The sequence below is a fragment of the Branchiostoma floridae genome, chromosome 5, assembly GCF_000003815.2.
Source record: "Branchiostoma floridae strain S238N-H82 chromosome 5, Bfl_VNyyK, whole genome shotgun sequence".
NCBI lineage: Eukaryota > Metazoa > Chordata > Leptocardii > Amphioxiformes > Branchiostomatidae > Branchiostoma > Branchiostoma floridae.
The window spans coordinates 18,855,702-18,877,975 of NC_049983.1; the positions used below are offsets into that span (position 1 = coordinate 18,855,702).

Genomic DNA, 22,274 nt, shown 5'->3' on the forward strand with positions numbered 1-22,274 from the left:
GTATATTACACCGGAGACCCAGACGGATGTCTGTAGCGGAAATATAAGTGCCTGCTCATATATTTAGACAAATTGTCACTTTTATGGCAAAAAATTGAAAAATATTGCTATAAAACTTTAAAACTATTATTACTTAATATATTTACAGTATTTGTGATGCATTTTTGTATTTCAATTTCCTTATTTTCTCATTTGTTTACATAATGAAAGGCACAAAACGGTGGTCAGCTATTAGGATACTTCCGGGTTTCTCGGGGTGGTGCGATGATTTTGAAGTCACGACTGTTGTCACATCCTGCGCTGTTCGTCCTCACCTAATCCCGGGGGAGTCCGCGTTTTATGAATTTCCAAATCGTTGCCTAACTGTTTGAAGATATTGAGATCACCCTGATTTAATCGGTAAGGTTTTCAGACCGCAGAGTTTTTGGGAAAAGGAGTGGTGAAGATGGCGAAGACAAAAGTCAACATTCAGAACAACCAGGCTTCGCAGCTACAGTTGATTGGGTGGCAAGCTGTGGTCTGCTGCGTAGTGTTGATGTCCTGTGGCCTCTCTCCAGGTAAGACATTTGGTAATCAAATTACGCAAATTACGAATTTAAGAATTAGATATATATTACGCTTAGAATCGATGATCTACTTATCAATTGTGGTCCAGTGTTATAAATACAGGCACTACTGGATCGATCAATGTAAACTTTTTTGTGAACGGTGACCTGTGGTGTAGTCATGACATGTAATTGAGCCCTTTGATCTCAGATGACGATAGATGGTTGTTAATTAACTCTCTTAGGACACAGACACTGAAAATACCGGTTCCAGCAAAGAAATTGTACAATTTGGTGTCACCTATTTGGTCCCATGACAAGGCAAAACGACCGACATTCCTTCACATCCTCCCAACACAAAGGAGTCTCATTTTTAGTCATTATCTGTGGTTGGAAATGTCAGACTTCCGGTGTTCATCAGTTTGTCGATTTTATCACCAGCAGTTGTTTTTTTCTGTAGTGTACTTAAAGTTTTATGACATCATTACTAGTATGTTGGGACTGTCACGGGTGGAAATTCAATTACTGCAATGTTACTAGCTGGGAGTGTCTCTGTAGAATTGTGCATTGATAAGCTTTTGTCACCTGAAGACCATATATCTGAGATATGATTATCAGTATCAATATAGTTTAAAATCCCGATTTTGACAATTGTTGGATGGAACAAAAGGAAACTGGTTTGTCCAGTGTAGCAGGGGATCTACTGGTCAAAAACAGATCCATCTTTACAAAACAAGAATGCATATAATCCAACCATGGAGGACTGTTTCTTTGTAGTGGCTACTCAAAAGGGCATTAGTCATGTTTTAGTGAAGTCATGTGTATCACAGGAACAATGTCAACAAACAGGTAACCAGTGAGTCTGAATGAAAAAGGTGTCTTTGCCAATAATCCCACAGACTGGTGTATTTTTGGAATGAGCCTTCACAGCATTGTTAGTGTTTTCAGGGGGAGAGTGGGAGTATCTATTTAAGATTTTAAGTACTATCACTACTATATGTAAGGTTTTTGATTACCCCAGGGTGGTTATAGGGAGATGGGACACCCCCATGGAAGCCTGCCAAAGAAGACAAAGGAGAGACTAGCTTGTGTTAGACCAAGAGAAACTTTAATGGACAAGTCTTACTTCCTTGACAATGTGCTGTAGGATGATTCAGTTTCCTGAAAATCATGAAACAATTGCAGGGCCAGGGATCTTATGTGTAGTTTGGTAACCTCTCCACTGTCAATTCACAGTGTAACAGTGAAATTGAAGGACTGCTAAACTAACCATGTCAGCCTTTTAGCGTAGTGGGTTTAGCGTCTTGGTTTAATTATGATCTGGTAGCCTCCTATCCTCCCATCCTCCATCCCTCTACGAGGAGGGGTCCGTTACAGCCCCTGACAGCAGAGATTATGTTACACAGACTAATGATCTGGTGGCCCAGATTTCAGTCCTTGAACCCCACTGTTACAACAGCACTGCAAAGATATCTTCCTTCTATATGACTACTGTACTGCAGCATTTTTTCAACTGAGAACTTCTCTTCCCTTCTACTGTGTTACTCATTGTCATGGGAACATGTGAGCATTTTTACATGAATCTATCTCACCCCCATCGTAGGAGTCGGAGCAGCCTGCAGTCCACAGAAAGACTTTGTTCCTGTACCAGAGGCTCAGTACGACAGGAACTACTCCAGCATCACCACCCCTGGGGCACGACCCCTGGGGTACGACAGCGGCATCATCTACTACCTGGGTGCCAACCAACCCAACCCCTGCATCAGGGTCACAGGGACCGCAGGGTCAGGGAGGAGGGTGGAAGTCATGGTAAAACAGACAATGTATTTATAATGACGATGACAATTATGATCTTATTATTATGATATTGCATATACAGGCTTTTCATTTGATGTCATCTGCGCCATGTTGGATCACAGCATACGTCTGTTAACCAAACATTACCCGCCAACATGGTCATCAGAGGATTCAAATTCTAATTAGTATGACGTCAATGAAAAGCCTGTATTCTTGTCCAACATAAAATGCATTGAGTTAGATAACTAGAGTAGAGGTGTAAAGAGGTTACATTTTATATCATCTAAAATCTATAGCATCTCTTCTCTCTTTTTAAAAGTTATGTAAACAAATTTATATATATATTGTCTTTGTATTGTTGTTGTTGTTCTTGTCCACATGGAAAATGGCCATGGATATCACAAGACTAGGTCTCAGGTTGCTACCTTTGTAACTGCTGTTGTTGGTGAACAGGGTGCAGGGCTTTAGCCAGCTCGAGATTTTTTTCCGTCAGCCAATTCCCATTGACGGAAAATTCCTGTCAAGAATCTTTTTTTTTCCGTCATCGCGTAAAAATTTCCGTCATTGACTGCAAAAATGTCTACCTCGTCCGATATAAATGTTGTCAATGGGAGAAAATATGACACCACGCTGACGTTTTGTAATTCACTGAACAGTAAAACATTGTTTCTTTGCATTTTCCCCGCAAAAACTCGGCGCTAAAATCAACTCGCGGGGTATGCAAATCTAACATTACATATTCTCAATATGCACTGTTGATTGGTTGATCGTAACATCTGGAGGGGCGTCTCCTCAGATCCCGCGCTCTGATTGGTAAAGCTATGGATACCGACCCACGATGCACCGCCTGCACCAGCGTTCAAATATTTTATTTGTTTGAAAATGTTACATTTGTAAAGGCAGGAGAACGCTATATTTTTCTATTACACGACAATTTTCTAATTAAGAACACAATTACTCAAAGACTCTTTTGAGAAAACATGCATTCATGTACGGATTTATGGTGCATTTGGGGGAATTTTGGCGTTCAATTAACCCGGAAGTGTGCCAACAACAACGTGGCGTGGGTATCTCATCTGTGTCGCTGCAAAATTAGCGTTTTCTCGTCAAAACAAAAACAAAATTCCCGCTGAAGAGAACCGTGCAACATTTTAGATCCTAAAGATTATGTTTTTGATCAAACTATTTGTGGATAGCATGATGTGCCGGTTCAGTTTAGCTGCGAATGGCACCTTGCGTTGTCGCAAGCAGCGCGGCTGGGCGAGCGAAAATAATTTGTACGGCCGCCAGCCCCGGCACGCTATTGTACAAGTTAGGTTTTGATGAGTGTCAAGATTCCAAACAAAGTTCGTAGAATGCACTGTTCTTGGAGTGAGACCTTGAAAAACGGGTTTTTAATGAGATTATCGTATGCGAAAGGGTGCCGACACACAATCGTCAACAATCATGACAATAGCAAAACAAACAGTGTGTGGCTTTCCGACAATGGGCTGTCCGGGCGTCCCCAAGCCGTAGCTTCCCTCTTTTCAACTTGGCCTCCTTGCTTCAATCAACGATTTTTTTTTCCGTCAAGGTTGACGGATTGGTTGAAATTTTTTTCCGTCACACGCAGCAAATTTCCGTCAATTGACGGAAAAACGGACGCTGGCTAAAGCCCTGACAGGGTGACTATAAAAGTTTCTGAATGCATTTTGCTGTTCCAGGACAAAGAGTTGTGAAGTTTTGGACTCCTAACATAACAACTTCAACTTGATTTTGCACCTTGCCTTTAAACTGAAAATACAACTTAACAAGCCTTTAAAGTTCTTTGGATAGAAACTGCACAGATTACAAGTAAAGCTAAAGTGCAGTCATTACTCAAGTCTTGGCTAATAGTTGAGGTCCTGTACACATCTTGGCTTGTTACTTGGGTACCAAGGCAGGGTAAATAAAGTGTTTACTTGCACTATAGTTTTATAACTGCAGTAAAAGGAGAAATGATGGAAATTGGAAATGTAAAGATTAAAGAAATCGATGTGACCTTTGGTCCAGCCTCGAGAACAAATGGAAAGTCAGTTTACCGCCTGTAATGATGATGATGATTGTAGGTAGCTGGAGGTTAGATCTGAAGCTTATAGTAAGGTTAGATCTGAAGCTTATACTATATGTTATAGTAATAGTCTAATACAAATAGAGTTAGGGTGTAATTTCCCCCATGTACAGACTAGCTCTCAGATGTGGACGTGAATCATTGAATGTGTGACTTAAGCCTGGGATCCAGGCTAGTGTAACTTGCTGTTTGAGTACTTCCTAAATTAGCAAACTGTGTTTACATTTTTTGTCTTTCAAAATTAAAGAAAAACTGATAGGGATTTCTCTATTCTAATACTACCAGGAAAGTAAAGCAAGATACCAGGAAAGTAAAGCAAGAACAACCTCTTACATTTACTGGTAATCAAGTTTTCTTGGTGTAATACAACTGCATATGTATTAAGGTCCTAGTGTATCAGACTATGAGTGTGTGATGTGATGTTAACAGTTGTGTCTAAAAAAAAGTATGTCTTTTGTACAGGTACAAACTGTACCAGCAACCCTGGACATTTGGTGAGTGCAAAGCTTTTTATGCACATCTCTGGTTATGAGTTTATCAAGCTTGTAGAAGCAGTGTTATGAAGTTTAGGAGTAGTTGCAAGTAATTGGGAGGTTTCATCTGTGTTATTAGCATCAGTTGTATCTGTTTGGATAGTTGAACCAGTGTCAGCCAGGGTTTATGTGCAGTGACAGTATTGCATAAATTGATCCCGACTGTCCATCTCAATTAGAAGTACAACCTATGAAAGCATGGAAATTAGCAGTTTGACGTATGAGAGAATTGCTGCATATGCACATCAAATATTTGCATTTTTGTGTTTTTGTCTTGTATTTCTACATTTTGGCGATGGCGGTGGGGCTATTGGATTGGTCTACTGCATGGAGACCTGGGTTTTAACATCTGACAGATGGGTCAGGACTTCAGCCTCAGGCTGCTAAACTTTAAACCAATGCCTACTGCTTTACAAGAACTGCTTACATGCTGTGATAATTTGTTTCTTAGGATTGCTTGTGGTTTAGGGTGATTTTCAGAAATGTACAGGTTAAAATCTAGACTTTGCCTTGTAAAGTGAGTAGGTTGGGAGCACCAGTTTAGCTGTACAATATGTGTTGTTTTTTTTTCAGTGTGAGAGACAGTACCCAGACAGAGATTGACAACTGTGTAAGTGCCTTGTCTTACAGCTCTTTTAATGATCAGACAATACATACACTCACATGCATATGAACTTGCCTGTGTTACACAAACACCACTGTCCATTGCTGTAACGGTTTCCTTCTGAAGTTGCACTGGCTGCTATAAGTGTGATTTAACCAGGCTACATATGAAAATGTAAGTTGACTGCATATAAAAGAAGATCATTAATACGTCAAATTATTATCTAAAAATCTGAGAACTTAATATACTTGTACTACATATACATGACTTCCACTGTTATCGTCTCAGTAAAGTTTTTCTACAGCAATAAAAGATTATCAGTAGAGTATTCCTTTATCTATCATTTCTCAAGCCAAGATTTGTAATTGGGTACCCTCAGACATTGTTCATTGTTTCAAAATGTTGATGGTTAAAATGAAGTCTTATGTGCAAAACAGGCCAGTGGGACAATCAACCTATGTCAAGAAGCCAGCGCAAACACGGTCAACTTTGAGTTCTACTGCAAGACTGGGTGTGAGGCTGGTGACATCAACTTTTGGTACAGGTTCACTGTCAGCCCTGAAGGCGGTAAGGAGTCTCTTTTAAGAAGATGGAAATATCTTGATCTTCAAGGCTGTTTCATTTGATAAATTTGTAGATTCGTCAGTAATATCTCCATCAAAATACTTTGCAGATATGTAACATCACATATGAAGTATGTTTTGATTTGTATTGTTTTAAAGTGTATCTATCCTAAAAGAAGTCTTAAGTAGCCTAGATGCCAGACCCCAGCCCGATCTCAAAAGTATCTATCGATAGATAGATATTTTTGAGATTGGGCTGGGGTCTGGTATCCAGGCTAAGTCTTGAGTTACATTATTTTTAGAGGCTTTGGTTTTTGCTTCATTTGTTCCCCAAATAACAGTTGGTCACTGAAGCTAAATGTTACTGTGATGTCTTTATTCATCATGCAGAGGACCCAGAAGAATGGTGCTTTGACAGAACAGGTACAGACTTCCCCAACACCCTGGGGAACATCATCCCTCCAAACCATGTCAACAACCCTGTGACCAGACCACCCCCCACGAGTGGACTCACCCGACTCTTACCTGCATGGAGAAGTCTCCTCATCATGTTGGTTGTCGTGTTTCTGTTGTTCTCCCAGTGAGGGAAGACAGACCTGGTAGCTGTCACTTCTTGCCTTCTTTACAAGCCATGAAAAGTAGCTTTTACCAACTGTTTGTGAATTAATTACTTTGCCAAGGAGCTTTCATCATGAAAAATACTCCTTGGTGCAGCAAGCACTTCTCGGTGTGATTTTGAATAAGCCGTTCACAGTTTGGATTGCACATGCATGGGATCAAAGGTGAAGACCCCAACTATATTAGGGTCTCAGGAACCTTCAATTTTGACATATTACCCACAATGCACATGTGTAATTCTAACAGTGAACCAACTTATTATAAGTGGCACTGATAGTTTGAAACAAAAATGGTCAGAGTACTTAGTGAGGAATGTTACATCAGATTATCATTTTTCATGACAAACTTCATTAAGAGGCTAAGAATTTATTACAAGCTAGTGTTGTAGGTACAGTGTTGTTAGAATTTTTCTACAAAGAAATAGAAATATGTATATCACTCGGCATAATATTCAATATGAAAAAAATGGAGTGTCGGATTAAGATTTTGGATTTGGAATATTCAGTGATGCAGCTTTTATATTTAACAATTACTCAGTATGATAGAAGCCAGCTGTAAATGTTGATATTGAAGTGATGATGGAAGCTTGACTTGTGAAAATTGTAATTTTACTGTCTAATTCTTGAAGTACTGAAATAGTAGAAGGTGCAGTGGTGCTCAGATATTTATAAAATCTTTGCAAATTTGTTTAAAACACAAAAAGACATGCAATTTCTGATGCAGAAATGTACCACCTATTTAATCCTCACCCTTTTAGATAGAGATTGTGTGGTGTCATCTAACAAAACAGTATTTCAAATGTATAGAGAAGGGGTTTTGTGTATTTTAAGTGGGGTTAGTTAAAATTTATTCATGTTATCACTGAGCACATACTGATCATGAATTTTGCCATATCCTTTGTTCTCTCATATCAGACTAGTCAAAGAATATGTCATATATGTATCCCATTGAGCTGTTTTTTTCCAATATGAGCTACCAGTAGTCACACTTTTCTGTTGAGGAATCTTGTGTGCCTTTTAGAGGTGGGTACTGGTACAGAAAATTCAGGTTCAGGTACAGTCCAGATCCAGAGGATCAGGTCCAGTCCCGTCCAGACCTGAACCTAATTATCTGTTTAAACTTGTGATTGGGGGATATTCAAAACAATGGTCAATTTTGCTACAAAGGACTCTGTTTGGTGGAGTATCGAACGTTCCTTGGCGTTTTCAAATCCTTATCTTCATGTAAACAACACTTACTGCCTCCGTTGTAGACAAGGTTTGACTGTGGAAACTTGGTAAAAATGACCATCAACTTATTTTATTTTCTTGGACCTGTAAGCCCCAAATCACGTGAACGCCTAACGGTATAATCTGTTCATCTTCAAATCGGTTCAACATCTGGTCCACTGATTTTTTCAGGTCAGATTTTTCTTGACCAGTCTAGCAAGAAAAAATGGTTTGTATCGGTACCCACCCCTAGTGCCTTTAGAGAAATTTCCAAAATCTCTAAAATGTTGACTAGCCTAATACGTAGGTGGTTCATCTGTGTGAATGTGTTCCACTAACCAGTGTAGAGCCTTGGGTTTCACAAATCTAGGGTACCCTCACAGTGACTATTTTCTATTGTTTGGAGCAGACTAGTGTATCATCATTTCTCAGGGGCTGCAACAACTGTCAATTGCCTCTTAAAATTTTATAATTATTTTACAAATGTTACTAGTGGCCAATATTATATTTATGGAAAAGTGTGCTGCTTCGATAAGAAACAGAGCAAAATTGGCTCTTGAATATTCAATGTAAATCGATATTGAGATCACATGTTCATGAGACCGATGATTGGTCTAATGATTGATTAGACCACTTCCAATTATGAATTCTAGTGATTAAGACCATAATTCTCATCAAACCAAAAGGAAACTGACGTAACTATATTGCCTATCTGCCAAACCATATTGTGGCATATCAATTTGTATGAATGGAGAATATTTCTGACAGTGTTGTTATATCAGCATCTACTTACATTATGAAGTTGGTTTAACATTAAAAACACTGTCAAGTTTTTTGTTTTTTTAATCTTGTCATGTTGCAACATTCTGTACCAAAAATTTGTCTTACTTTTATTTAGATAACTTTGTTTTTGTAAATTTATGGTATAATGCTGTCATGAATGAGGTGTTTAAATGTATTAAAAAATTGATTTTTTTTCAATACATTTTGTCAGTATGCATGGTCTTTGTTGCTTGTCATGATTGCTCTTCAATGTTTGCCATTCACAGTTCAACCACACATATTAAGCACTTCAATTTACAATTTTACATTGGTGAATGCTGAAATATGAAATATATTTTCATTTCTTCAGCTTTATGTTTAATTTGTCTTCCCGTTTACATGCAGCAATTCTTCACCATGATTGTCAAAGAATCTTCCTCTTTTCAGAGCAAACATTTTGAAATTGTGCCTTTGCCTTTCGTCAGAATGGCCTCCCTGCCTCCTTGTGGGGAAGAATAATGCTTCTCTTGCTGGGCACATTTTCCACATTTCTTGTGGTTACTACTAGTGCATTTCTTGGCTGCCGATTTCACCATTTCCCATCATGTTCCTTGCACTTCAACTACAAATGGCAAGATACAGAAACAGGCCTGGTATTTTGTGTACGATGTTGTTGCATTTTGGCCTTACAATACCAGCACTGCTTACATTTGCTCCCACCTTGGGAAACATTATTTAACACTATCAAACCTTGGGAACTGTGGTATGGTCATACAGGTACATGTAAATGGCGACATTTGATTCTATAGTTTCAGCTCAACAGCCTCTTATTCCTTCATCATTTTTAGGTTTAGTCATTTATCATTGTCCAAGTATCCCCATGTCTGCATGGCCAGCAAGTGCTGAAGTAGTACCTAGGTACGGGTTTGCTTAAAAGGCTAGGCTGTCTACCAGGCCAGGCTACCTGGCCTGTCTACCTGGCCTGGCTATCACGTCAGGCTACTCAGATCCCCCCATTCATAGCCCCATCATATGGCACTCAGCCAAAATAGCTGATTGACAGGCATAGTAATTGCTGATCTCCAGCCCTGCTAGTGCCAGTGACCCAAGGTTGCCCTGTCCACCACTGGCTGTGCCCTTTGGGAATGTGTCTGGGAGGCCTTGCTTGCAGCATGTCAGGAACACAAGTACCAGCACTGTGTTTGTGTCTTTTTGTGGGTGTGTAAATGTGTGTGTGTGTGTGTGTGTGTGTGTGTGTAAGAATGGGCTTGCCAGCAACAGAAATTTGTTTCTTTATTGAATATCTACCTTCTAGAACAGAAACTATCTCAGCTTGTGCAACAAGAAGGGAGAGCATAAATCACTTGCTCACTGTAAAGCTAAACTTGTATTGACCAAGGGGGGTACTGTATAATTACATGTACCTCCTTGTTCTCTATGCTAGTATGCCATGTTGACATATACAATCTTAGTAGTCACATAGCATTTTTGAGGCTGTGGATTGTTATCCACTGTACAATTTTTGTGTCCCGGACAGAGCCCAATCCTCTCCTTCCACTGACAATAATCTCTCCAACCCCAAGCTTGTACAAGTTGGAGTGGGGAAAGTACTGTTAACAGATTTTGTGACATGTCAAAGGATTTGAACCCAGGACCTCTGTTTTCTAGGTCTAACACCCTAAAGCATTTACGAACACAGTACTGGTACAGTACTTGAATGTGTTCCTGACAGCTGCAAGGAAAGCCTCCCAGACACTTTCCCCCAAGGGTCCAGCCAGTGGACACTGGCAGGGTTGAAAATTAGCAATTACTATGCCTGTCAATCAGCTATTTTGGCTGAGTGCCACATGATGGGGGTATGAATGGGGGGATCTGAGTAGCCTGACGTGATAGCCAGGCCAGGTAGACAGGCCAGGTAGCCTGGCCTGGTACTAGTGGTAGACAGCCCAGCCTTTTAAGCGAACCCGTACCTATCACTGTATCAGCATGCGTTGTTGAAGGTTAGGCATCCAGGTAATAAGATAAGCCAAAAAGCAATTATACAGTCAACTTGATATGATTTTGGAAACCGTCAGACGTTTCAGTGTCACTGACGAAAACTGGCGTTTCCAAAATCAAATCCAGTTGCTTGAGTAATTGCTTTTTGGCTTACCTATCAGCATGGTTTCCCTGCCATGTTGTTTATTCCCTCACCCAGCAGTTGTCAGCAGCCTTCATGATATTGTTGCTGCATGTCCTCAGCATCACCAGTATTTTTGATTTACCATTTTTTTCTTATTCCTTTATGTTACTTTGCCTTGCTTCATTGTAATACAGGCAATGTCACCTTTGGTACGCCGAAAAGAGGCACAAGACATCGTCACGGAAAAACTCGATAGAAAAGATAATATTTGCCTGATGAGACTATAAAAGTTATCTACGTGATCCTGACAAGTTGATCTATCACATGCAGTGCATTTGAACTTTTAGATATTATGTTACGGTGAGATTTCAAGAGCTAAAGTTGGCCTTCAAACTGCCGTGAACTGCCTGATTTCGGCGACGATTTCGTACTGCATGGGGGTTTCTGGGCTACCGCTTTCCAGTATATCCTGTATACTTCCGGGTTGCAACAGAGAGGTCATACGGTAGCCGTGGAGTCCGCGTGTCCTGACTCAGTATCGTTCAGTCTGGTATCGTTGGAAGCAAGGAGGTTCAGCTGAGTTCAGAAATGGACTATTTACTTGATGTGGCCAAGGACCTTATTAAACTGTGAGCCTTGATCCACACTGAGAATCTGCTGTCTGACGGTTAAACAAACAGGCTTATTTCAAGGGAGTCTGCGGCCAGCACCTGACATACCAAGCAACTTTACCCAGCCTGATAACGTTTTTGCCAGTTTTAGAAAAAAAGTTTCCTTAAAAGATTTATTTTCGTACTCTGTTAATATACAAATAGAGAGCGCAATTCTTAAGTTTGTCATGGGCATGACGCACTTTTCCTTTCAGAAAAGTTTCCTTGAAAGAATTCTCTTTGCTCTCTGTTAGTATACAAATAGAGAGCGCATTCCTTAAGTGTGTCATGGGCATGACGCATTTTTCCTTCAGAAAAAGGGAAATGTTTCCTTAAAAGATTTCTTTTCGTTTTCTCTTAGTATACACTTACAGAACGCAGTTGTTAGGTGTGTCAGGGGCTTGACCTTCTTTTCTTTCAGAAAAAGGTTTCCTTAAAAGATTTATTTTCGTACTCTTAATATACAAATAGAGAGCGCAGTTCTTAGGCGTGTCATGGGCATGACGCACTTTTTTTTCATAAAAGAGAAAGATTTCCTTAAACTATTTCTCTTCGTTCTCTGTTAGTATACACTTAGAGAGCACAATTCTTAAGTGTGTCATGGCAAGACGCACTTTTCTTTCATAAAAGAGAAAAGTTTCTTTCAAAAGATTTCTTTTCGTTTTCTCTTAGTATACACTTATAGAGCGCAATTATTAAGTGTGTCATGGCATGACGCACTTTTCTTTCATAAAAGTGAAAAGTTTCTTTCAAAAAGATTTCTCTTTGTTATCTCATAGTATACACTTGAAGAGCGCAATTCTTATGTCAGGCATGGCATGACGCACTTTTCTTTCATAAAAGAGAAAGATTTCCTTAAACTATTTCTCTTCGTTCTCTGTTAGTATACACTTAGAGAGCGCAATTCTTAAGTGTGTCATGGCATGACGCACTTTTCTTTCATAAAAGAGAAAAGTTTCTTTCAAATATTTCTCTTCGTTTTCTCTTAGTATACACTTAGAGAGCGCAATTATTAAGTGTGTCATGGCATGACGCACTTTTCTTTCATAAAAGAGAAAAGTTTCTTTCAAAAGATTTCTTTTCGTTTTCTCTTAGTATACACTTATAGAGCGCAATTATGAAGTGTGTCATGGCATGACGCACTTTTCTTTCATAAAAGTGAAAAGTTTCTTTAAAAGATTTCTTTTCGTTTTCTCTTAGTATACACTAAGAGAGCGCCGCATTCTTAAGTGTGTCATGGCATGACGCACCTTTCTTTCATAAAAGAGAAGGATTTCCTTAAACTATTTCTCTTCGTTCTCTGTTAGTATACATTTGGAGAGCGCAATTCTTAAATGTGTCATGGGCATGACGCACTTTTCTTTTAGAAAAAGGTTTCATTAAAAGATTTCTTTTCGTACTCTGTTAATATACAAATAGAGAGTGTAGTTCGTAGGTGTGTCATGGGCATGACGCACTTTTTTTCAGAACTAGATTTCTCTTCGTTCTCTCACGGTTAGTATACACTTACAGAACGCAGTTCTTAAGTGAGTCATGGGCTTGACAATCTTTTGTTTTAGAAAAAGGCTTCCTTTTTACGTTTTCGTCTTTAGTATGTAAGTTTACACCTCAGTTAGGTACTATACACTTTAAAGGCGCAGTTCTCAAGTGTGTCTTTGGCTGGCTTGTCATCCTCAGTTGGGTTGCGTATACACTTTGAAATGAGCTGTCCGATAGGTTTGACATAGTTTTTTTATCTCCCACACAACTAGTCGAGCAAAGGCAACCGTAAACTTTTTACTAGTACGTATAATCTAACTTCCAGTCATCTAGTGTCTATTTGTTTCTCAATAGCATTATTTCAACATTTAGCCTCGACCTTGCCCGTAATTTATGACACAAAAACTTCTATCTGTACCAAATGGCCGGTCTGCATAGCGTACTTTGACAAAATTTATTGTTACTTCGAATTCCATAGAAGTGTAAAGCTGTAGTGTAGATGCCTTTGGTTTGGAAGGAGTAACTGTTGTTACCTCGTGTAACCAAGGACGTTATATCTTGATGTAACCGCTCCTCATTAACCGCTCCTTGCTCTCTTTGTTAAGGGACTGAACGTATACAGCATACTTGAGGGTAATCGTACGGCTATATCAACAGGAAACTAGTCTGGTATCCAGCCGTAATATAACTATATTACGGCTGGATACCAGGCTAACAGGAAACCGCTGGTTGAGGTTGCTAAAATCATGCTATCGCCCACTGCCGTATTACTGCCAGTGTGACCCGGAAACAGTTGAGCCTCGCCCTATATAACGGACACCTCGAAACCCCCATATGGTGCGTACTTTGGCTTGCTAGCAATGGCGAAACCTATAGGAAATCCTGGGAAAATGGGTCAACTTTAACTCGATGAATCTCCTTCCTCTCATATGAATATTTCGTCTAATGAACTGCAGTTGCTTGGCCATCTTGTCCTGATTTGTACAACACCTTATTTTGCCTGATTGGACAGATTGCGGCTGAACTATCAAGTTTTTCCGTGACGATGTCTTGTGCCTCTTTTCGGCGGTCAACAGGAATCTTGTCTTATTACTCTTGCTTACAACAGCAGTATCTGTCTTAGTTGCAGACTCCACTTGTTTAGGTTGTGTTGCTCGACTTTATTTCAGGTACAGCAAGGGACCAACAATCTTTCACTTGCATCATACGTTAATGTATGGCGTTGTTCCGCACTTCAGGACGAACTAGTATTCAAAAACTGTCTATGGTGTGTGCTGTTTGCTTGTTGTCTCCTACTCAGTGGTTCTCTTCTGCTACATTATATATTCATTCATTCATTCATTCAACCACTTTTCACAGTCTTTGTATATACTTGCACTCCCAAACTTTTGGAGGTAATACAAACACTACCATCCAACCTTGGGGACAGTGGAGTTATGATGTTATCTATTGCTTCATTCAACCACTCTTCACACATCAACTTTGTTCATACTTGTTACTCCCAAACATTCAACAGAAACACAAGTCATCACAAACACAGTAAAGTTCAGTTTAATATACTTTATTCAATAAAAATCCAATCTGTGCCAAAAGAGGTGCCAGTCATGCTGCGAGCCGGCTACCCAACCCCACTCCCCTGGGGGGTCGAAGAGGGCGGGAAGGGGGAGGTAGGATTTTACCAATGCTCTGTCCAGCGTCAAGGTGTTCTCTCACCCCCTGGCACCATTCCGAAACAGTGGCCGAAACATGTCTCGTGTGGCCAATGAGAGACATGATAAGCGATCGAACAGAAACGGTCACATATTGAAAGGTCCGAAACAGTCTAATTGGTCAGCAGTGCTGACAAATATTCCAAACATAGTCCGAATTAAGCCGAAACAGAATTTAGTCTTTGGCAATGAGCTACCTAAGAAATAACAAACCTAAGACAAACTACTAGTAACTATTCCTCATCTTCTATACACCTGTCCCAAGCTATCCTAGTTTTCACCTGCAGAAGAAAGACAGGAAACTTTCCCAGGACCACACTATTTCCTATACAGAACAAACAAGAAAGGGAACAGGCATACGCAGAAACAGACAATCCTTAATAGATGTGTAGATTGTACAACAAATGTAGCTATACAGCCAAAACATGAAAAAATAAATAGCCAGGAGTACAAAATTTGAGACAAAACCTCAAAGAATTTGACTGAATGAACGGATAAATAAAACACCAAAAAAAAAGTTACCAGCTTAGCATGACTTGTGATCATCTAGTTGGTTTATGATGGGTTACCTACAAGAGAAGGGAGGGAACAGCAAAAAACAAACATCCAAAGAAAAAACAAAACGAAATGGGGATGTATCAGAAACGGTCAGGCACAGGGAGAAAGCACCAGTAAGTGTAACCTTGTATGCAGAGCAGCCAATCACAACTGGACAGATGATGCATTTCCACAGGCTACCCTTCTAGAGTCTAGAGAAAAAGGTCAACAGGTTAAAAGCCCCTCCCCCACCCCGTCAGCACGCAACCTTTATTCGTGGTATTCAAAATATAAGCATGTTAGCTAATTTAAGTACACAAAGCGAGACCCAAAGTGCGTAACCATGATACGAAAGTAAAATTTGTATCTAACTTTTAACGAAAAGACAACCAGAAACTATGAAAATGATGAGCAGAGGTTACCCGAGTATGGCCAAGTCCTTGCAAAGTATGGCGCAGTAGCAACAGCACTTAGGGAGTTACCTGAAAATACATCAATACTTCCCCCAACCACAAACATGTTTGTTACCGTGAACTGAAACTAATTAATACTTTATTACTTATTATTGCATTAAATTACTTTATATGGAGTTTATCTGAAGTGATAAAATAAATGTTATCAGAATTTTGACCTGTTATCTTCTTTGCCTTTTCTGTGTCTTCTGAAGCATCTCTCGTCACCTGTATAAAATGAACTCAAGAGGTTGTCGGCCCCTCCCCACTTCCCCCAGAAAAGCACGAAAAAGTTTGAAACATTGGGAGTAAAATTTTTGGCTCACTGAGATGTCTCTTCATAGCTTTCTGTCCTTGGTCATTTCTTGATGTTTTTTTATGGCGGTCTGTAAACACAGCCTGACTACCTTGCCTCCTAGTGTGTCACTCCATCTTCAGCTTGCACTTTTTTCTTAATCATGGGCCTTGCTTGAAATCCTCGCCAATCTTGATTTATGGTGGCCTGAAAATACAAACTAGGAAACCTTGTTTCCCCCCTCCCCAATGTGGAAATGGTTCAAGACATCAAAATGGCTCACATCAAACTTGGAACGGGTTGTTCTTCACTTTGGGGCTGCAAATCCTGGTCACTATATGCACTGCACTCTGAAAAAGCAACTGTAGAACACTTGTCTTCTTCCCCCCCTTCCCAATGTGGCAAAGATGGAAATTCTAGATGTGCAAAGACTTTTTGCTCACTTCATCCTTCAGTTGTAACTTGTTTCTTCACTGGTAGTAACTTATTTCTTGTCTTGCTATCTTCAGTTGTGTTCTGAAAAATAACTAGTGGGATTTGTTTCCCCCCCTTTTCCCAATATGACAAGAGGTAAAAACTTTTTGGAAGTTTTGCTTACTCTTTCTTCTGGTTGTTTCTTCTGTCTTGGTTCTTGCTTGTTATCTTCAGTTATGGTAGTCTGAAAAATAACTGTAGAGAGCTTTGTCTCCCCCCGTTTCCCAATATGACAAGGGATAAAAATTTTTATGGATGTTTCGCTCACTCTTTCTTCTTGTTGCAACTGGTTATTCTTCTCTCTTTCCTTGCTTGTTATCTTCATGAAAATTCATCGTGTTTGGTCATCTGAAAATACACTAAAACAGCCTGTCCATCCCCCCAAGCTTCCCTGGTTGCAGAGATCACGAAAATGTTTTGCATTTCTTCATACATGTATCTTCAAGTAAGGTAACCATCTGACCATGTATCTTCAAGTAAGGTAACCATCTGACCACTTTCTTCAACAGCCTTCTTCTGATGGGACTGCCCACTCTTCCTTTTGTCATACTGCTGAACTGTCGACATTTAAAAGCCCCCCTCCCCAATCATCTATATTGGATGCAAGGTGCAGTTAAATACAGAAAGAGGGCTTAACACATTGGAAACAAAAATTGTGCGCATTAGGAAAGTTGCCTTTAGAACTAAGGACTTAAGTCAGTTATTGAGTACTTGTACTGCAACACTGTAGTCTAAGGAAAAACCAGAGAAAACCTGATCAATCTTGCCTTCTTGATACTGGAAAACTTTCACGTTTGATGCCAGAACTCGTAGAAAAACTTAGCCTTGTCCATTCTTTAATGATCTTGAGCTCCTACAGTTAGGACTTGAAACCACCTCCCTGTATTCTTGGGTCTTCTCATCCTGTGGGTACTTGGAATAATGGAAACAACAATTTGAGAACAGTGCCCCCCTCCCCAATATGGAGAAATTTGGAAAGCAATCTTGATTGGAACCTTGAATGTATCTCTTGGCTCTTAAGGCTTGGTTTCTTGGGTGTTCCTTTCTTGACTCATACCAATTCTAAAACAACTCCAGGATCCCCCGTCTGGTCTGGAAGTCAGAACTTGCAAGCAGCATGGATTTGGCAGATGATGCACAGCCTAGGCTAGCTCCCTTCTCTTGGGTCTGTTCCTTTCTTCAGTTTCAAGAGACCTGAAAAAGTAACCTCAAAACACTTTGCCCCTCTTCCCCAGCAAGAGAACAAAAATTTCCGTTCCTTTCACTGCAACAAATTTTCCTTATTCAGTCAAGAGGTTGGAATAACCAAATGTCAATTGTACCAACACAAATTCATTTAAGAATGGCTCAACTTGCCTCTCCACAAATGAGAACACTGGTTCTGCAGGAGTACAAAATGTTTGCTTAGACTGCAAAAGCTTGCTCACTTGTCCTTTTCTTCACCTTGAGGCCTGTCTTCATCTTGTCCAAATAGCACCTAAACCTCAATGAACCTGGTCCATCTGCAACAAGAACTAAAGACCGTTGCCCCCCTTAAAACCCTAAATAGGAAAAATTGAGACTACAGCAATCCAAAAGTGCTTACGACTCAAGCGCCATCGACTGGAAAATAACATTTCTGCTGTCTGCAGCTCAAATTCACCTTGGGTTATCTATGTGAAGGGGGAAAAAAAGAATTTAATCTCCCCCCCACCCCAATAACGTTCTCTGTTTCAAAAACAATTGACACATAAAACGTCTTCAAAACTTAATGTTGATATCAACCTTTTTTAAAAGTGTAACAAGAGATATACAAAAACCAAGTAAAAAGGCTCTATTGGACAAAACAAGCTTGTTACCAGCTAACAGCATGGTGGTAGTCCAAGAATAGTGCAGTACCCAATAGTCACAGCAGATTGATGCAAACCTATAGAAGGAAAAAAACAGTAACACTACCCAACCCCCCCTAAATAAATCCAGTAATTCATGTCACAACTAGAACTATTTGGTTTTTACTCCATGAGTTTGTACATGAGTCAGTATTACAGACAAAACAGGTATTGCAGGAGAGTATTTAACACTCGCAGGTGCAAATAAGAGTTAAATAACACAAGGGGCATCTACAAAAATTAAGATATTCTTACTACATGCAACTTTTGCAAACAACTTTCAGAAAAATTAACACTTACTAGCTTGACCCCAAAGCACTACAGTGGAAACACTGGTCTTTCGTATTAGACTAGCTGAACCTGCAGGAATGTAATGTTTGCAACATACACACAAAAACATATTGCGTTCACACTTAAAGCTCAAGGCCAACCTTTTTCTATACAAGTTTGCACATTAACATCAAACATTGATCTGTATCAACCACGCATATCCAGTTTTACACTTGAATTTGCTCAATTCATTGTATTATTACAACCCATAAGATTTGTCAGTATACAACACTTTTAGGTCATCACTTCCTTTTAAGTATACATGTATAAACAAATACCCTGATTGCCGTTATGAAGAACTTGGTTACCCTGGTTGCCTTAGAACAGTAGTCACATTACCACAGTTGCCCACAGTTCCTAACGCACATTCTGGTCTACTACAGCATAGCAGGAGTGCTTTCATCTTGCATAGACCTGTATCAAGCGCACTTCAAAAACACACAACCAAAACACAATGCAAGAATCTGACAGATTTACAGAGTGTAAATGCACAATACTAACAATAAGACTTTGAAAAACAAAAAGGTGCAACACCCCTATATGTACAATTCATATATGGATCCTACAGATTAAAACAATCTAAAAAAATTGTTCAGCTGGCATTTGAAAGTGCAGCCTTCTAAACATATTGTCATACCGTGCTCTATGATCCTCTCTAAAACCTCACAACCACGGCTCCTGTAGGCAGGCATGTGTTGTGTACAGCGCGCAAGTAGCGGGTACCTGTAATACCATCAACAACATCCCCCCAACATAGCAACCCCCAATAACTATTTTATTACACCATCAAAATGCTTCTCATCGGAAAACATGTTTCCAGCAAACAAAAAATTCTTACGATTTCTTTTTTCATTCAATGCAATGCTGTTGATTTCAACCCAGGATTGGATTCTATGTCCTAACAGAAAACTTGTTTCAAACTACCGGTTATCGATATACATATACTTTATTTCTTAACAAAAGTTCTGACCAGTAAGGTTTAAAACTTATTGTACTTGTCATACCATACTTAATAACAAAGTTATAACCAATGTTTTACAAAGACTTGCCTTACACTACCGAAACAGGAGTCCCTCTTGAAGACCTGGACCATTCTTGCTGATGATAACCTTTCCTCTTGGGCCTGGTAGCCAATATCCAGACCTCTGCAAAGGCAATTTAAAAAATCCCCTCCCCACACAAAACATGTTTGTGAACCCAACCATTAAGTTTAATAAAACTAACTATCACAAAAATATGTAATGCAAAGACAATCTGTCTTGCTATGAGGTTGATACCCTTCTACAGGTTTTCTTGATCATACACAACTTTTCAGATCATACACGACTTTTCAGATCATACAAGACTTTTCAGATCATACACGACTTTTCAGATCATACTTTCAAGATCATACATGACTTTTCAGACACAGGTACAGTCAACACATTTCATGACAGGTAAAGACAAAACACATTGTTGCCCACTACCTTTAAGAGTTACGGCACATCACAGGTGCATAGACTTGTTCAGTTTCAGAGTGACAGTATTATCTTTTGAAGTGCAAAGACTTGCCAGGTCTATACTTGATCATGGCAGGGACAGCTGGGCTGAACAGTCAGGACAGTAGCAGAGACTCGCTCACACTTTTGGAAACCTTCCTCCTGAATGGGGCTGACAAACTCCTGGCCAAGGGGGTCCACTGGACTTCCCCCATCATACCAACTACCCTGGAAAAAGCAAGCTTGACATTTCCCCTCCCTGTATCCCCCAAAACACCATATACCATCTACACTACGATACAAAAAGTAGTAACCATGCAAAAGACAAAACAACAGCATAAGCCTTGATGACAAACGTACCAACATAAAGTTTGACAATGTAATGTTTAAAATTGCTGTACTTTGTTCAAGATTGATGGTGCTTGCAAAACAGATGCGCATTTACAGTAGTTACATGCTGACATTTCTGAACTCTTTAGTTACTAGTATACAGATTATAGTTATGATGTGACATGGTTTAAAAATGTAGTTATATCCATACACAACGCTTGTTATGGTAGAAAGAACTGTTTAACAGAAGACATACAGTACTTAACTACAATGGAATGGTTTGCGTGCATACCATAAGTCTCTCTTCTACCGCAGCAAGAGTACATGAACAGCGATACTCTGGATATGCAAGGTTTGGAGTGCATGTTTGGGAGACAACCTATTTCTGCAGTAACAGCAAGGGGAAGAAAACAGCCGCAAAAATCCCCAACACAACACAACCCGGGAAAGATAATAAACAGAAATACACAGGGCAATGACAGTTACTTCAAAGCAAAAGATGATTGGATATAGTTAACTCCACATAGCATATAGGATTTGTTATAAAATAAAAATTGGCAAAGTGTCAGCCTAGGTTTGTAGTAATGCGCGAAACGACGTTACCCCACGGAGAATGAGATGGGCAGTGGTTTAGCGGAGATGGACCATGTTATTGGATCGCGATGACAGTTGTGCTGCACGGAGAACACGGTTTATGTGAAGATGCACGAGAGGTCACAGGCGCTGCTTGCCTAGGGAAAGACTAGGAAGACAGATGTTTGCAACAACCACCCCCCCTCAGCAAAGTCTCAAATATTGCACAGTATTGCAAATACCAAGTACTTTGTTTGGTTCTTCTATGCATCTACAGCAATCCCTCATTCCATCCTTCAATTTTCCTTCCATTCAATTCAAAGCATACAAGATTTATTTGTGACAAAAGCTAGAAACGACAGCTTAAGTAAATGCATAGTAGTACATATATGCATAGTAGTACATATATAAACCTGGATATGTCTGCAGGACAAGTTGCGCAAAGTGCAGATAAAGGCTTGACGTCATGCTTATGCCAGCTGACATGGACTGCAAGACTCGCGTGAAGGGTTTAGGTGGTCTGGTGATGCCGTTTGGTCAGGAAAAATGCACAATCTTAGCGGCAGCCATCCTAAAATCTTGACAAGGGGGAGAACAGAAGACATAAAACCCACCCCAACCCCAAAGACAAGGCAGAAACACAAGTGCTGCTTCAACACAAGTAGATAAAACCTTCATCACATCTACAGAAGTGCATTTTAGTAGAAAAATACGTAATCACTACAAGATCTCAACACCATATTACACGAAGGTGCATTGAATTGCAAAGTATATTAAAAGAAATGTTACTTCAGAGCACACTATTGCAGATCTTGGAAAGGGTGGGGCTTGTTATAACATTATTTAAAGAAATCACAATACCAAGCGTTTGTGCGTTTGTCAGCAGGGACACGCAGGCAACAGACTTCAGAATCAGAGTGGAGAGGGTTGACAGATGGTTTGCTGGTATTTACGCTTTTATCCTACACGACTGTGAAGTTGGCGACTGTAGTGAGGACTGTGGAGACTTGTACAGCTCAAGGGCTTGACAGGTATGTTGTGTGAAGACAGAGGTTCCCCTGTAGATCCCCTCTTTAGTGAGTTTCCGAAACCTGTAACAAAGTCTAGGGAAACACGGAAGAACCCACCCCTCCCCACCAAAACATGAAGCAAATCCCCATCATCAGGCTTTTGTTATGAGAAGTTGTTCTCAATACTAGTTCATGGCTATGAGGAACAATCAAAACAAACCGTACAAAGATACTAAGTGACAAGTACA

At 39.8% G+C, this 22,274-nt stretch overlaps 1 protein-coding gene and 1 long non-coding RNA gene across 2 annotated transcripts; both read left to right on the top strand.

Moving 5' to 3' along the window:
• The first annotated feature begins 195 nt into the window (after positions 1–195).
• LOC118415219 lies at positions 196–8,940 on the top strand. Its single transcript, XM_035819618.1, has 6 exons — positions 196–557; positions 2,149–2,354; positions 4,894–4,925; positions 5,538–5,574; positions 6,006–6,135; positions 6,522–8,940. Exons 1-6 carry the CDS (start codon positions 446–448, stop codon positions 6,713–6,715), a joined length of 711 nt encoding a protein of 236 aa, XP_035675511.1. The 5' UTR covers positions 196–445; the 3' UTR covers positions 6,716–8,940.
• A 5,572-nt stretch (positions 8,941–14,512) lies between these two features.
• LOC118415949 lies at positions 14,513–22,169 on the top strand. The gene is made up of 2 exons (XR_004831174.1): positions 14,513–16,887; positions 16,919–22,169. It is a non-coding gene; the product is annotated as an uncharacterized LOC118415949 (long non-coding RNA).
• Positions 22,170–22,274: the final 105 nt, after the last annotated feature.

Excerpts from the sequence above, each read along its gene's own strand:
- LOC118415219 (XM_035819618.1), top strand. The coding sequence starts at position 446 with ATGGCGAAGACAAAAGTCAACATTCAGAACAACCAGGCTTCGCAGCTA. Across the intron at positions 4,926-5,537 it reads CCAGCAACCCTGGACATTTG|TGTGAGAGACAGTACCCAGA; the intron begins GTGAGTGCAAAG and ends TTTTTTTTTCAG. Across the intron at positions 5,575-6,005 it reads AGACAGAGATTGACAACTGT|GCCAGTGGGACAATCAACCT; the intron begins GTAAGTGCCTTG and ends TGTGCAAAACAG.